A 13,133-nucleotide genomic window follows, 5' to 3' on the forward strand; every position below is an offset into this window, starting at 1 on the left:
CAGTTCAAGTGTACTCTTGAAACTGTACTGGAAACAGTGAACAAAAACATGAATTTAGTGCATTTTAAATGCATCTTAAGTACATAATTTTACAGATTTTTACACATTCCTTATTTGTTGTGAGCAGTTCTGATCAATTGAATACACCAAAGTATGTTTTTTTCTTATTTTACCAGCAGTAATGTAGAAATATTGTCCAATTTATTTGTATAGTTTGTATTCATGGATCTGCTGTGGACATTTTCCAGTGAATGCAAAACAGTGAAATAAGGAAGCACTTGTGCATAAACTTTTTATTTATTTATGTATTTAGAGACTAAAGCCTTCGGGGAACTTAGTCTCTATTCAAATGCATCTTGTTTATGGCCCCATTTAAATGTACTCAGCGAGGGTTTCTGTGTATGCGCCCCAGGCCTGAGTGTTTCTGCAGAATCTACCCAGTGTCTGCCATACAGCAGGTCTGTCACAGGCGATTGCCAGTCCTCCACAACAGCTGTGATGGGCTGCACTGACATCCTGTCAGATTCTATCCCACTGTGGCTTCATAGACTTGGTGTTCTCAGGTAGTCAGATGTGTTAGCATACAGCTCAAAGCCTGACTTTACCTTAGTGCAGCCTCACAGAGCTGCTAGTATGACTGTAGGCTAACAGGGTGCATCCCAAGTCTCTTAAATTGCCTCTAAGTTTCCCTGACATGTGTCTTTTCCTTGTGTCTTAGTCCCTCCCACTGAGGATGCATGGAGAGATGCAAGAAACTATGTGAGGAGAGAGGAAAGGAGGAAATGGGTTTTTAGAGAAATGAGATGTCCACCTGTCACGTGAAGTGACGTCCGTTTCTGATAATTGTGTCACAACTGGATCTGCTAATAGCGGCCAACATCTGTCATTCTATAGTGTTAACACAACATTTTAAAACATGTTTTGAAAAATGTCTCCGATAAATAATGCATGCTTTACAATAAACACATTAGGAAGGTGCTGTAATGACATAACGGCTTATGGATTAAATAAACGCCAGCGCATGTTGTATTAACGTTACGTTACATTTCAAATCATAAATTAACTGTTAATAATGGGCAGTTGTACTGTTTTTCCGTGACCCCACTCACAATTGCCAAATGAAGGGGCAGAGTATTTAATATCATAGCTTGTTATCTTAAAGTCTTCCAGGAAGGCTACTTTCATGTATCCTCGCACATGCTCCACAGAGATCTCTCCTCCTCCTCCTCCTCCTCCTCCTCCTCAGAGCAGAAATAAAAGCTTTGGGATGGTCTGCAAGATGGCAGATCAAAATGGCTTGGAAATGGAAATATCAAATAAGAGACTTTGGATGCAGTCTTAGTCTTGTATAAAGATAATGCAAGTCTGAAATCTGTGGGTGACAAAAGCTGACTTTTGATTTTAAATTCTTAAAAGACACCAAGCCACTGTGATACTCATATGGAGGAAGTTCTTCTTTAAAAGAACAAGTAAACAAATATTCTCTGAACTGAATTAAGTTTTGGAAAGTTCTTTGTGAATTTCCAAATTTTGGTTGTCACTGGGGATGCTTGCCAAGTGTCTTACAGCATGTGTGATGATTGTGAGCTTTTGCAGGCTGCATCAGAGACTATGTTGCTGGGTGCTCTGCCAAAGAGAAACTGGCATGGATAGGGGAGAAAGTGCAAGATATGTAATACTGTGTCAAAACAAAGAGAATGCAAAGAGTGTGTTTATCTTTGGTAATTAGGATTTACACAGGAGCCTGGTATACATACTGGTAATCAGACCTGCAGTTTGCCCTGGCTGTGGCTACTGTCAGGATTTTCCCAGGAATATCAACACCTGAGCCTGTTAAAGGATGAATTAAACAGTTTTGTTTAAAAATGTTACATAAAAATAAATATGGCATGTTTGCCTTGTAATATAAGTTGAATTGGTTTTCTTTTTTTGCCCAGTGAATTCGTACATTAAAAAACACATTGTATTTTGTATGTGATTCTAACTCTTTCCTTTCTCTTTGTTATTCCAGGTCCATTACCCAGATGTGGAGAGAGTGGAGTGGCTGAATAAGGTACACATACACACACACACACACACACACACATGGGCACACTCATTATATTCATCTCTCTCTCCTCTCACCCACTGGTTTGCTCTACATCCAGCGCCGTTAGCCTGTCAGCTAGCAGAAGCACACAGGTAGCGTATATAAATAGGATCTGAATCTGGAGCTCTGCTAGACCCTGACCCAGTGCTACCACCCCCCGAAAGAGAGGGGGAGTTTGAGCGAGTGATAGAGAGATATAGGAAGATATAGAAAGAGAACTAGAGAGCAAGAGAGAAGTGGAAGAGCACCACTTACAGTAAATGTTCAGGTGGACTTCCAGTAAGAAGTTAATGGATGTTGATGAAAGGGAAAAGAGCTTTTTAATATCTGAACCTGACAGAGTGGTTTTTATGTCATATTTATCTTCTATGGTTGTTTACAAACACACAGAGTCTGATGTAAAAGGGCAATAAGAAAGATTTATGCTCCTCCAAGGCACAGAATAGCCGTCTTTTATCAGAGAGGGGTTGAGAGGTGATAACTCCAGCCGACTGGCATTTATACTGCTCGCTATCTGGAGATGAAGTACAGTGAGCGACCATGAGGGCTTTATAGCCTCAGTTTAAGCCTAGTGATGTAATCTAGGGCTCTTTTTTTGTTATTTTACAGTATCTTTAAAAAAATTAGACATTTCTGTGTTTATTTTAAATACTTACTGTTGTTTGAATGTATTTAAAATCCATAATAAATAAATCCCTTTTCAACACAAGCCCTCAAACCTGTGCTTATTTTATTAGGTTTACTGGAACAGAGTCAGATGACGGGTCTACTTTTTGTACCCATTTTTCTTTATTTTGCATAAGAGAAATATATTTTTGAGCTGTCCTCTTGACAAGACAAACTCATTTAAGATAAACAATTGCAGCAGGAAACATGAAAACAGGTAATAACTTTTAAAAGTGGGGGAACATTATATCAAGATAAAAATCAGTTAAAATGTATCAGCTCCTTTTAAAAAAAAAATGTGTTTTTGAGAGAAAAAAGTCATCACTGTGTGTCTGTGTTGCATCTGTCAGTGCAGAGGATGTGGTTTTAGTGTTTAAATCAGTTTGTTAGTTACAGTCAACTGTCCCTGAAGGGAAGGGTATCAGTGTATGTGATGGAAAACTCTGCCAGTGTAGGAGCAAAAGAGCAATGTTTTAATTCTCTCTGATTACCGGTAGAATTAAAAAATGGTCATCAAACCTGCATTGCCTAATAAATTAAGGCTTGAGTTAATTTTCTAAACTATTTTTTTATAGCGTGAAGTTTTTTTTGTACTTAATTATTTTATTTTCACATATATATGACAGCGTAAAATCATACAGTGACGCATGTGACAGGAGAGGCCGAGAAGCTTTAATAGACCGAGCCTCAACTTAAAAAAGTAAATAAATAAAAATACTAAACTAACAAGTACAACTTCATTTAGCAGCAAATTTTGAAGAAAATAGTTGACAGTAAGAAACACAAAATGAAAGAGTTCAACAAGTCAGCTGACAATGATCGTATAAAAAGGAAAATGTACAGATATGAAAGGAATGGAAATAAAGAATTAAACATTATCATTATTATTTATGAAGTAAACAAAATTGAGAACATTTTTATGCTGACAGATAAATAATGTGGACTGTAATGATATGAATTAATCTTTATTAATGGAATCATATTAATATTATTATTATTATTATTTTTTTTAAAAAGTCTTTTTTAGGGGGAGAAATTTCACATTTAAAAGAATGAGGTTTCCTCGGGGACCACAGAACCACAACAAACCGTAAAGTGTTTTACAAGTTCACTAATGAGTCTGAATGTCAGCATCCTTCAGATCCTCAGTTCCGCTTTCTCAATCAGATGAGAGATCTCACCCCAAAAAGGGCATGTCAGGTGACGATCAGCTCTGAGAACATTCCTGCCTGTTCGCTCACACATATTCATTCTCGTCTCTGAGCTCGTAAAAATCCTTCAAAGGTTTTTCTGGGTCACTGAGAAGCAGACGATAGACTGAGGAGAGAAACGCTCTGAATTCTAAGCCCTTCCACTGCCAGTACAGTGTGTGACTGTGGCATATTAACAGATAAATGAATAATATCCCATTATGTTACCATAAAATTCTCCATGCAATAGATCGGACGGCTTGGTTTGAAATTAGCAGTGGTTTTACAGTGGTTAGTGTTGCAGAAATCGCACTCGCTGTGTGTCTGTGCAGTGTTAATACAGCACAGTGTTCTCTGCACTGTTTCTCATTTGAACCATATTAATATATTGCCACATAAATCTCTAGTGTCTCCAAACAATGAGATTCCAGATAATTCACCGTCTTTTCCCATAGTAAAAACAGAACACACTTTCAACTCCTCTTTGGGATGGAGAATATTAAGAGTCCAGCCTGGCATACACCATGTGGTGATCTATTAGCCTAATTCTCTCTCCCTCTCTCTCTCTCTCTCTCTCTCTCTCTCTCTCTCTCTCTCTCTCCCTCAGACAGTGAAGCAGATGTGGCCGTTTATCTGCCAGTTTGTGGACAAACTGTTCAGAGAGACCATCGAGCCAGCGGTGAAGAGTGCCAACCCTCATCTCAGCACCTTCTGCTTCACCAAGATTGACATGGGCGACAAGGTGACGAGATAACAACACCAAGACTGTCATGGTGGTGTTAATACATACAGTATTGGATTTGTAAAGTTTGGACTTAAAGGGGAACTTTAATGCTCTACTAGAACATGTCTAATGCTTTAAGGGTCAAAAAACACTTTATTTTCCTCATATGGTCCGTGCTGGAACACCTGTAGTCACCCTCTGTCTGAGACGCTCCATTTTAGGACCCATCTCTTTAAGCCCCCTCACAAAAAATCCCAGTCTGCTTTGGTGGGTCAGCTTGTCCAGGACTTCTGCATATGCGCTTTCTGCACCTCACTGCAGTCGGGGAAATGATTGTAGCAGGGAATAGCTGTGGTTTCTACTATGAAAAATCACAGTGTTTTCCTGACGTTAGCATGTAGCTACATGAAGTGATGTAAACTCTTGCAGTAGTGTGCCTGGAGCAGGTGACCATATGATGAAATCTGTCATCTGATACTGCATACCAGATGACACATAGACATATGAAATACTGTAGAATGATCTATAAATGCATTAGAAGAGTATTAAAAATCTGCATTTATTTGTACTAAATGGGCTAAAACGTGCAAAATAACCAGGATGTTTTTTTTTAATACTGCTGCTCGTAGCTTCTGTCAAAGTGTAGGTGTTTGGACTTTTATTGGTGGGTTTATTTTTGTCTACTTTGTGCTGTTGAACTTCCATCACTTGCATGAACTGACTTTTCTACTCTCCATTTTCCAACAGGAGAACAAAAGCAGCAAAGTGAATCTGTTTTTTTAATCCGAGCTGTTTTCTGTTTTGAAAAGCATTCCTCCACTGTTTGTACCAAGCTGTCTTTGCTTGTCTTTTCTTGCTTAAACCACATACTGAGCCAGATTTTGCTCATATTTCACAGCAAAGCATCATATGTAGGTAATAAACAGCAGATCTGTGAGGTTTTAATCCAGAGTCTGGACAGATTTAAGAGGGATTTGCTCACTTGTTTCTGCTCTGTCATATCTGTGTTCCTGCAGCCGCTGAGAGTCAACGGGGTGAAAGTTTACACGGAGAATGTGGACAAGAGACAGGTCATCATGGACCTGCAAGTCAGGTACATAGTTAACCTCTCATATTCACAAAGCTTTAACTTTACCATTGATCACTTGTAGTTTGTGATTCCACAGCTTCTACTGATGACACTCACCTTTCCCTCCAAGGGCGCATTCACACCAGGATAGTCCAGGGAACTCGGTTCGATTGGGCGGGGAATGCCGAAAAATTTCACACCTTCATTTGGTTCGGTTCACTTTCACACTTTACTTTTTAAACAACAACATCAGGCAGTTACAACAGCTGCTCGTTTGGGGGTGGTATTGCCTGAAACAGCCACTGACCAGGAAGAAAAAAAGCATGAGGAAGAAGAAAACCCGACTGGCCAGGATCAAAAACGGATAATCATCCCCTTCAGCTGGCTTGGTCACTACAAAAACACCAAACACCAAAATGCAATTCGCTTTACGTCACTTCCTCTCTTTGGTTCACCTCCTCTCTTTGGTTTACTGGATAGTCCGTTTGCATTTCCCACTGTAAACGAACCGCACCAGGGTTCACTTGCAAGTGAACCGAGACCCCCAGTTTTTAAGCAGACCAGGGTTCGCTCGTTAGGTCCGCACCAGAGTTTGAATGAGCGTTCACACCACTCCAAACGAACCGAAATATCTGTGGAAGCAGACCAGGGTTCATTTAAAGCGGACCAAATAGCACCAGTGTGAATGCGTCCTAAGAATAATAGTATCTCTGCTACTGGTTAGGGTTAGAGCCCTGCTCTGTTAGAACATAGGCAAAACATGAAGCCATGATTGTGCAGTTAATCTATATATTTCCTTCTTTCTTTCCTCACTTTCACATCACAACATTAATCCTCTTTCTGCATTTTTCTTCCTCTCAGCTTTGTCGGAAATACAGCAATTGACGTGGACATCAAGAAATACTATTGCAGAGCTGGAATCAAAAGTATACAGGTATAACTACAGTGCGGACGTACAGTGTTAAATGCCATTTGTTATTTTTATGCCATGTCATGATGTGGGTTTGTTGGCAAGGGTCACATAGAGCAAAGAATAGCTCTGTAAACATAGTCATAGGTCATGTCTCTTTCCTACTGTGTTACTGGATTTACAAACAGTATCACTTCTGTTGTTTTGCGGCTTAACTACTCAAGCTATTAATTCATTAATTAAAGAAGTGATTGGGAGGAAATGAATGGGCAAAAATTCTGACAGTTGATTATTTTAAGGCCGTAATCGGGCAAAAATGAGGAATTTTCTCTGGTTTTAGGTTGTCAAATGTGAGAATTTGCTGTTCTTCTCTGTTTTATATCAGTGTACATTTTCTATCTTTGGGTTTTGGCTGGTGGTCGCACAAGACAAGCAATATAAATATGGACACTGGGGTACTCGTAACTTTTGATGAATATTTTTTGGCTATTTTCTGACATTTTAAATGCTTAGTCAAGCATTTAGAAAAACAATCAACATACTTGCAGCCTTAGTTTGATTTTTGTTCCCACAAACTCCACCCTTCCTTCTTTTAAAGGTGCATACCTCCTTTTTTGTGCAAACTACTAATCAATTTTGTAAAAAAAAAAAATCCCAAAACAAAACTAACAGAAAAGTTAACATAAAGCTACAGAAATAATACAGAGATAGGGTTGCAGCTAATGATGGTGTTCATTATCAATAGTATGTCAGTTCTATTTTTGATTAATTGATAAATTTAACACTTAAGAGTCTTCAAATCACTTGAATTATCTGACTAGCAGTGCCAAACTTAAAGATAATAAATTATAAATGATATAAAAGAGAATAGCAGCAAATCCAGTTATTCTGTGGACATTTTCCTTGATAAAGTATTTAAACGATCAGTTACCAAAATAATTTTCTAGAAATTGGCTGATACTGTATTTTAGCTGGCTGATTGTTTCCGCTGGAAAAATACTAAAACAAAACAAAAATGCACAACAAAAGAGTTAATAAAATTACCAAACAAATGTACGAATGTTCAAAGCATTCACTTCAAAATTTCACCAAATATTTAAACTTGAAAATAACAAGCTTATTAGACTAAATTTATGAGGCTACGCAGAGGATAAAAAAGAGAGAGTACTTTTGGACAGATGTTATTGGTTCTAGTCCTCATTCCACCGACCATGACCACCATATTAACCCGTGACCTCTCCAGAGACACTTTTACATAATGTGTTGACACAGGACTGATAAAGGAGACGTTATCCACTCAGCTGCTGGCAGATGATCAGGCCATATTTGCTGTTCAGAGATCAGAGAAATGGAGGGAGAGAAAGTGAGCAGACAGAAGAGTGGAGAAGATTTACAGTGAGAGAGAGAGAGAGAGACGGCTGTGTGTACGAGGCACAGTCAATATTTGCCTTTGTGTATGGCTTAAATTTTATAGCTGCAGTCTCGGGCCGTGTGTCAGCTTTTCACAGGCTGCTGAAGAAATAAGCAGCCGAGACGCTGAAGATGTTAACTTCAAGCTTATCATGAATGATGAGTCACACTCCAGGAAGGTTTCTCAGAGTTTTCTTCCCATTACCTGTCAGACTACATCAACGCTCTGTCAGCTACTGAAAAGAGAGCGTCTCCTCCTGGTTTAATGGATCCTGACACGGTGTTACTGTATCCGCTGCACATGATTTATAAAGCGTCCTCCTTCAGGCAGGAGCATAAACAAATGGCTATCTTAAATCTTTCCACTGCGCCCATTTTGATGAGCAAAATGTTAGTATTTGATTACTCAGAGTGAGCTACGACCAAATTTGGTGCTGCAGACGGGCAGTCTACATATCTGAGGTTTGAGTCACTGCAGCCACTTGAGAAAACAGTGTCGGTAATAATGAAAAACTCTGAGGGGGAAACATTCACTTGTTTCTGAAGAATTATCAGCCATGTCTGTAATTTTAGTTTAACATGAAAAAAGCTTTGACCCTCAACAGTTCTTTGCTTCTGCTTTAATCATCAGTTTTCCTCTTTTGCATTGTTTTGCATTGATAGCTGATTTCAGTCCCAGATGATTTAAGCTCTGATCTTTTCTCCTTAAGACTCTTAGCACCAAAAAGGTTTCATAATGTCAGCATTTCACAGTCTGATAGCAGTGGAGACAGCCAAATGTCAAATGAACAGTTTGGCCTTGTTTTTTTGAAAAGCACAAGGCCAGTGTGTCCCAAATAGAATTAGAAAAAGAGTACTGAAGGAGGACGAGACAAGTGACAGTAGTAGAGCATTATACCAAGACAGTGTTTTCAACAGAATTAGAATCTGTAGCCCCTTTTACACAACGTCTTCAAGGTGGGAATTTCATGCTGTTATGCCGCCGTGCCATTCTGTGTAAAAGGTACAATTTGGGACACAGCTGTCTCGTCACTGAGCTGGCACTGGAGGTAGTAACAGCATTGAAACAATGTCTATATATTAGGGACATCTAACAGGCCGGGATTATGGGCAGCAAAGGTGTTACGTCGCTAACTCTCTGTTTTATTTGTGTATTTTCCTTGCGTGTGAGTCCTTGTGTATCAGTCTCTGTCCCATCTCTAAATTCTGAGTCCTGTGTTTCCTCAACAGTAGCTTGTGGAGTGTGCGTTGCGGGGTAGATAGTTGATCAGTCGATCCGATTGGCACTGATAAGATCAGATCGATGGATGAGAGGAGCAGCTGCTGCAGTGGCCAGTTTTGGCAAACTTTTAGACCTCTCACGTTCTGCTGCTCCATCTGTGTCAAGAGTACGCCGCTGATAGAAAATCAGATGGCAGATGTTTTTATCAAGGCAGGCCGCTACAAATAAATAAATGTGTGGGAAGTAGGGTTGCCACCTTGGATTTGTGAAAAAAAGGGACACTCGACCAAATGTTTGAGGCGGAGGGCTCGACCATTATTACCAGTTCAGACTGACCAATTCGGACATAGGAGACCAGATTTGCCATCATTTCATGTCCTTCTATGTGCCTGTATTTTCTATTAATTTTTATATCAATGAAAAAAACAAATCTGTGTTACTAAATTCTTACATTTGTACATGTATCTCACCATAGCAAGTTGGAAAATGACATATTCTGCCATATATGAAGAGGGGAGACTCTCTGGAATCTGGCAATATAAGAACCATGATGGTGGGACATTCTGTCACTTCACAGTTGTCCAAAACATGTGGTTTGTGCCAGGCTGACATGATTGCCAGTATTTTTTCATTATTGCAAGAAATTCCATTGACTCATTCACAAGTCAAAAATGTGTTTTATCTGAAAGAAACATGTAATATTTACATCTAAGATCATAGAAAAATAGTCAACCAAGTGCAATGATGTCCTCCAAGATAATATTTGCCACTTTCATTGCAGTAAAAAAAAAATAAAAAATTTGGGCATGGGGGGGGGGGGGGGGCACGTGTCAGCATGCATAATTAGGCTACAGTTGTCTGGGTGTGCAAAGGTGAAGTGGCTGGTTTTGTCATACAAAGTTTGATGGAGTGTCAACTGGACAATATGGAGATATATGCATCTTGAAAGCTGGACTACAAATGTGTATAGACAGGGAGAAACACACGCAAGCCTAAGACGTGGTAAGATACGATATTCCTCACTATATGAAGTGACTGATGACAGAGAGATCTGTATAATGGATTGTAAATAAATTCATCAGGATTTTATTTTGTAGAAAATTGATCTGGATTTATAGCGTGATGGGATGACAGCACAATGATGTGTGGTATCACTGGAAAGCTCTGGTCCTGCGCTTTCAGGTGATATGTGTGGCATTTCTGTGCAACCCTGCATTCGCAAGTAATCCATCCAAGAGTGATGTGTGTGCAAAGCTGTATGAAAGCTCTGTTATACATAATTTTAGTGTAACTTTATCCTTTTTTTTCACTGTGAAAACATTCGGAAAGCTACGATTCCGCTGTTTCACGTGATATGCGAGGCTTCTCGCTATGACGCACGGTCGCAGAGAAAAACCATAGTGAAGAACAGGTGTGAATTTGGATGCACTATGCGTCGTTCGGGCACATGGGGTTAAATATAAATGGAAAAAATACAAATTAAAACATGATTGGATGTGCAAATAAGTGAACTGTTAGGACTTCCCACAGCTCCTCTTACCTCTTTGTTGTCTCTCTGACACAGATGTTCTTGAGCCTGTTGCACTGATTCTGGATGGACTCATTGGCCTGCTGCTGCTGCATTTTCCCCAAAAAACGGGACAAATTGTGTCCCGGGAGATTTTTTTTTTTCCCCGGGACAGCTTATGAAAAAAGAGAACAATTCTGGGAAAAACGGGACGGGTGGCAACTCTAGTGGGAAGCCCTGTAAGATCGGACTGTAAGATATCAGCCCAATAATGGTGTGAATCAACACAAGCAAAAATGAATGTGGGCCACAACAGTTTGACATTTTATTCTATGTAGTGTGTCATAAAGCGGGGACATGCATGTCAGATCAGCACATGGGTGAACGAGCATTTTTAGGGCGACATTTTGGTGTTTGTTTCTTTTATGTTTGGATGGATTTCAATTGAGGTGTGAATTCAACATGATTTTCCTCTTGATTCTCTGCCCAGACCCACAGAGATGTTAACATATATCTCCCGAAAACCATCATTTCAGTCATAGTGAAAATTGTGTCTGCAACACCTCATGTGTAGTGTTGACTATCAGATATCAATGCTATTTTGGTACCAACTCTTCACACAGTTTTAAAAAAGGTTTTGAAACTAGCAACGGAAATTCTGGTCTGATTTGTAATCTTGTTTACTTCTGTTCTCTTCTCAAAAAAAAATGTATTAAAGTATTTAAGTTTGTGTGTTAACTGTGATTATATTTGATTAACAAAAAAACAAAATGTGAACATGAGTCAAAGTAAGGCATTGAAATGCAGTGTTTTGGTTGCACTACTGAAATTGAACTGTACCCAGCTCTACTCATGAAGCTTAGACAGACATCAAATCGGACATACTGACCATCTCTAAAGACATAAATGTCATGTAGTCTAAAAGAACAATTCACAATCCATGGAAAAAACAAGAACATAAATAGGTTTTAATTAGATACAATACAGTAGACACATGACTGAGGGCTAACTGACTGATTCATAATGTTTTATTTCCTCTGTCCAGCTTCACGGAATGATGAGAGTGGTAATGGAGCCTCTGCTGGGGGACATGCCTCTGATCGGAGCCCTGTCCGTCTTTTTCCTCAAGAAACCAGTGAGTATCTTGACCTTTGACCTTATCCTCTGACTGTGACTTACTCATACAGTAGCAGCAGAATATATGCCAGGGTATCTCCTTTTAAATCCTTGTAAGCCAGAAAATTTTACTCTGCTGATATCTCATATATTTTATAATCTGATTTTCACCTGGATTTTAATCATTTCAAAGCTTTATCTTTCTTCAGTTTTTAAAATGAGAACAAGTTAGTAAACCATATAAGCAATGCCTACTTGGCCAAACATTGGTGTATCGATTGAAGGAGGACCACCTAGCTCCATGTTTGAAATTTTAAAAGGCTTTGAAGAAAAACCTTGATAAAAAATGAGCCATGTTATGCACAGAAATGATTTTAAAAAGCATTTTTGCAGAAGCACAAATTCAGATTTTTTTGGTCTAATAGGTTTCAGAAATATTGCTGATAATGTCCTACAATAACGTTGGCCACCCTTCAGTTGAATATTGAAACATACTGCGTGGAGTTACGTGATAATGATTCTGCTGGTACAGTACTGTTGTACCATGCCTCAGCGTTTTCCACTTCAGTCTTCCTGAACGCTGCCCAGCCCTGGTCCTCCTTTATCAGTGCATTCCGTCTCTCTGACTGCTGTCTTCCTTCCTTTGCTTCAACACATTTTATCTTCAAGATTCAGGCTTTGATACCGGTACCCACTCAAAAAGATTCCCCATCAAAAGCTTCAAACAGAGATGTGAAATTGTTCCCTCTCCTCCCAAAAATCTATTTTCAGGCTGAATAAGAGGTTTTAGAAGGAGGCATCAGTCACAACAGCAGCAACACTCAAACTTGTAGCTGATACTGCACAGAAAAAGCTCAAGAGCAAGATTATTAGATGGATTCTAGATTTCCATCTTTCCTTCTGAAAACTGCTCGTCTCCCACGTGCAGGTCATCACCACAGAAGGTGCTGAGTAACTGAACATAATGTGGAGGTGTGGAGATCTCACACAGGTCTTTGCTGAGATAGAGCATATGTGATAAAATAAAGATGTAAGAAGAGGATACATTTCTGAATTTGATCTGGATCAAGTCTTCTTTCATGCAGAAGTGCAGCTTTATACCTCCTGCACCACCAGACGTTCAGAAAGACGAGTTAAACTGTATCTTTTGCATCTGAGTTCACTGACAAGTTGCTTTAAAGCGTTGTTGTTAGGTGGGTGTGAGTTGATGCTGCATCTTCTAATCTATAG

The 13,133-nt window shown here is 39.3% G+C and overlaps 1 protein-coding gene across 4 annotated transcripts in view; it reads left to right on the top strand.

Annotated features, from left to right (window-relative positions):
* Positions 1–13,133, top strand: part of esyt2a (extended synaptotagmin-like protein 2a) — a 66,784-nt gene that overhangs the window by 17,901 nt on the left and 35,750 nt on the right. For all 4 annotated transcript variants that reach the window (XM_033650212.2, XM_033650213.2, XM_033650215.2 and 1 more), the window contains exons 3-7: positions 2,012–2,053; positions 4,553–4,687; positions 5,686–5,762; positions 6,600–6,672; positions 11,833–11,922. In XM_033650212.2, the coding sequence (XP_033506103.2) occupies positions 2,012–2,053; positions 4,553–4,687; positions 5,686–5,762; positions 6,600–6,672; positions 11,833–11,922 (417 nt within the window). The remainder of the gene's footprint in view (positions 1–2,011; positions 2,054–4,552; positions 4,688–5,685; positions 5,763–6,599; positions 6,673–11,832; positions 11,923–13,133) is intronic.

Source organism: Epinephelus lanceolatus, chromosome 12, assembly GCF_041903045.1.
Source record: "Epinephelus lanceolatus isolate andai-2023 chromosome 12, ASM4190304v1, whole genome shotgun sequence".
In the NCBI taxonomy this organism is placed as follows: domain Eukaryota; kingdom Metazoa; phylum Chordata; class Actinopteri; order Perciformes; family Serranidae; genus Epinephelus; species Epinephelus lanceolatus.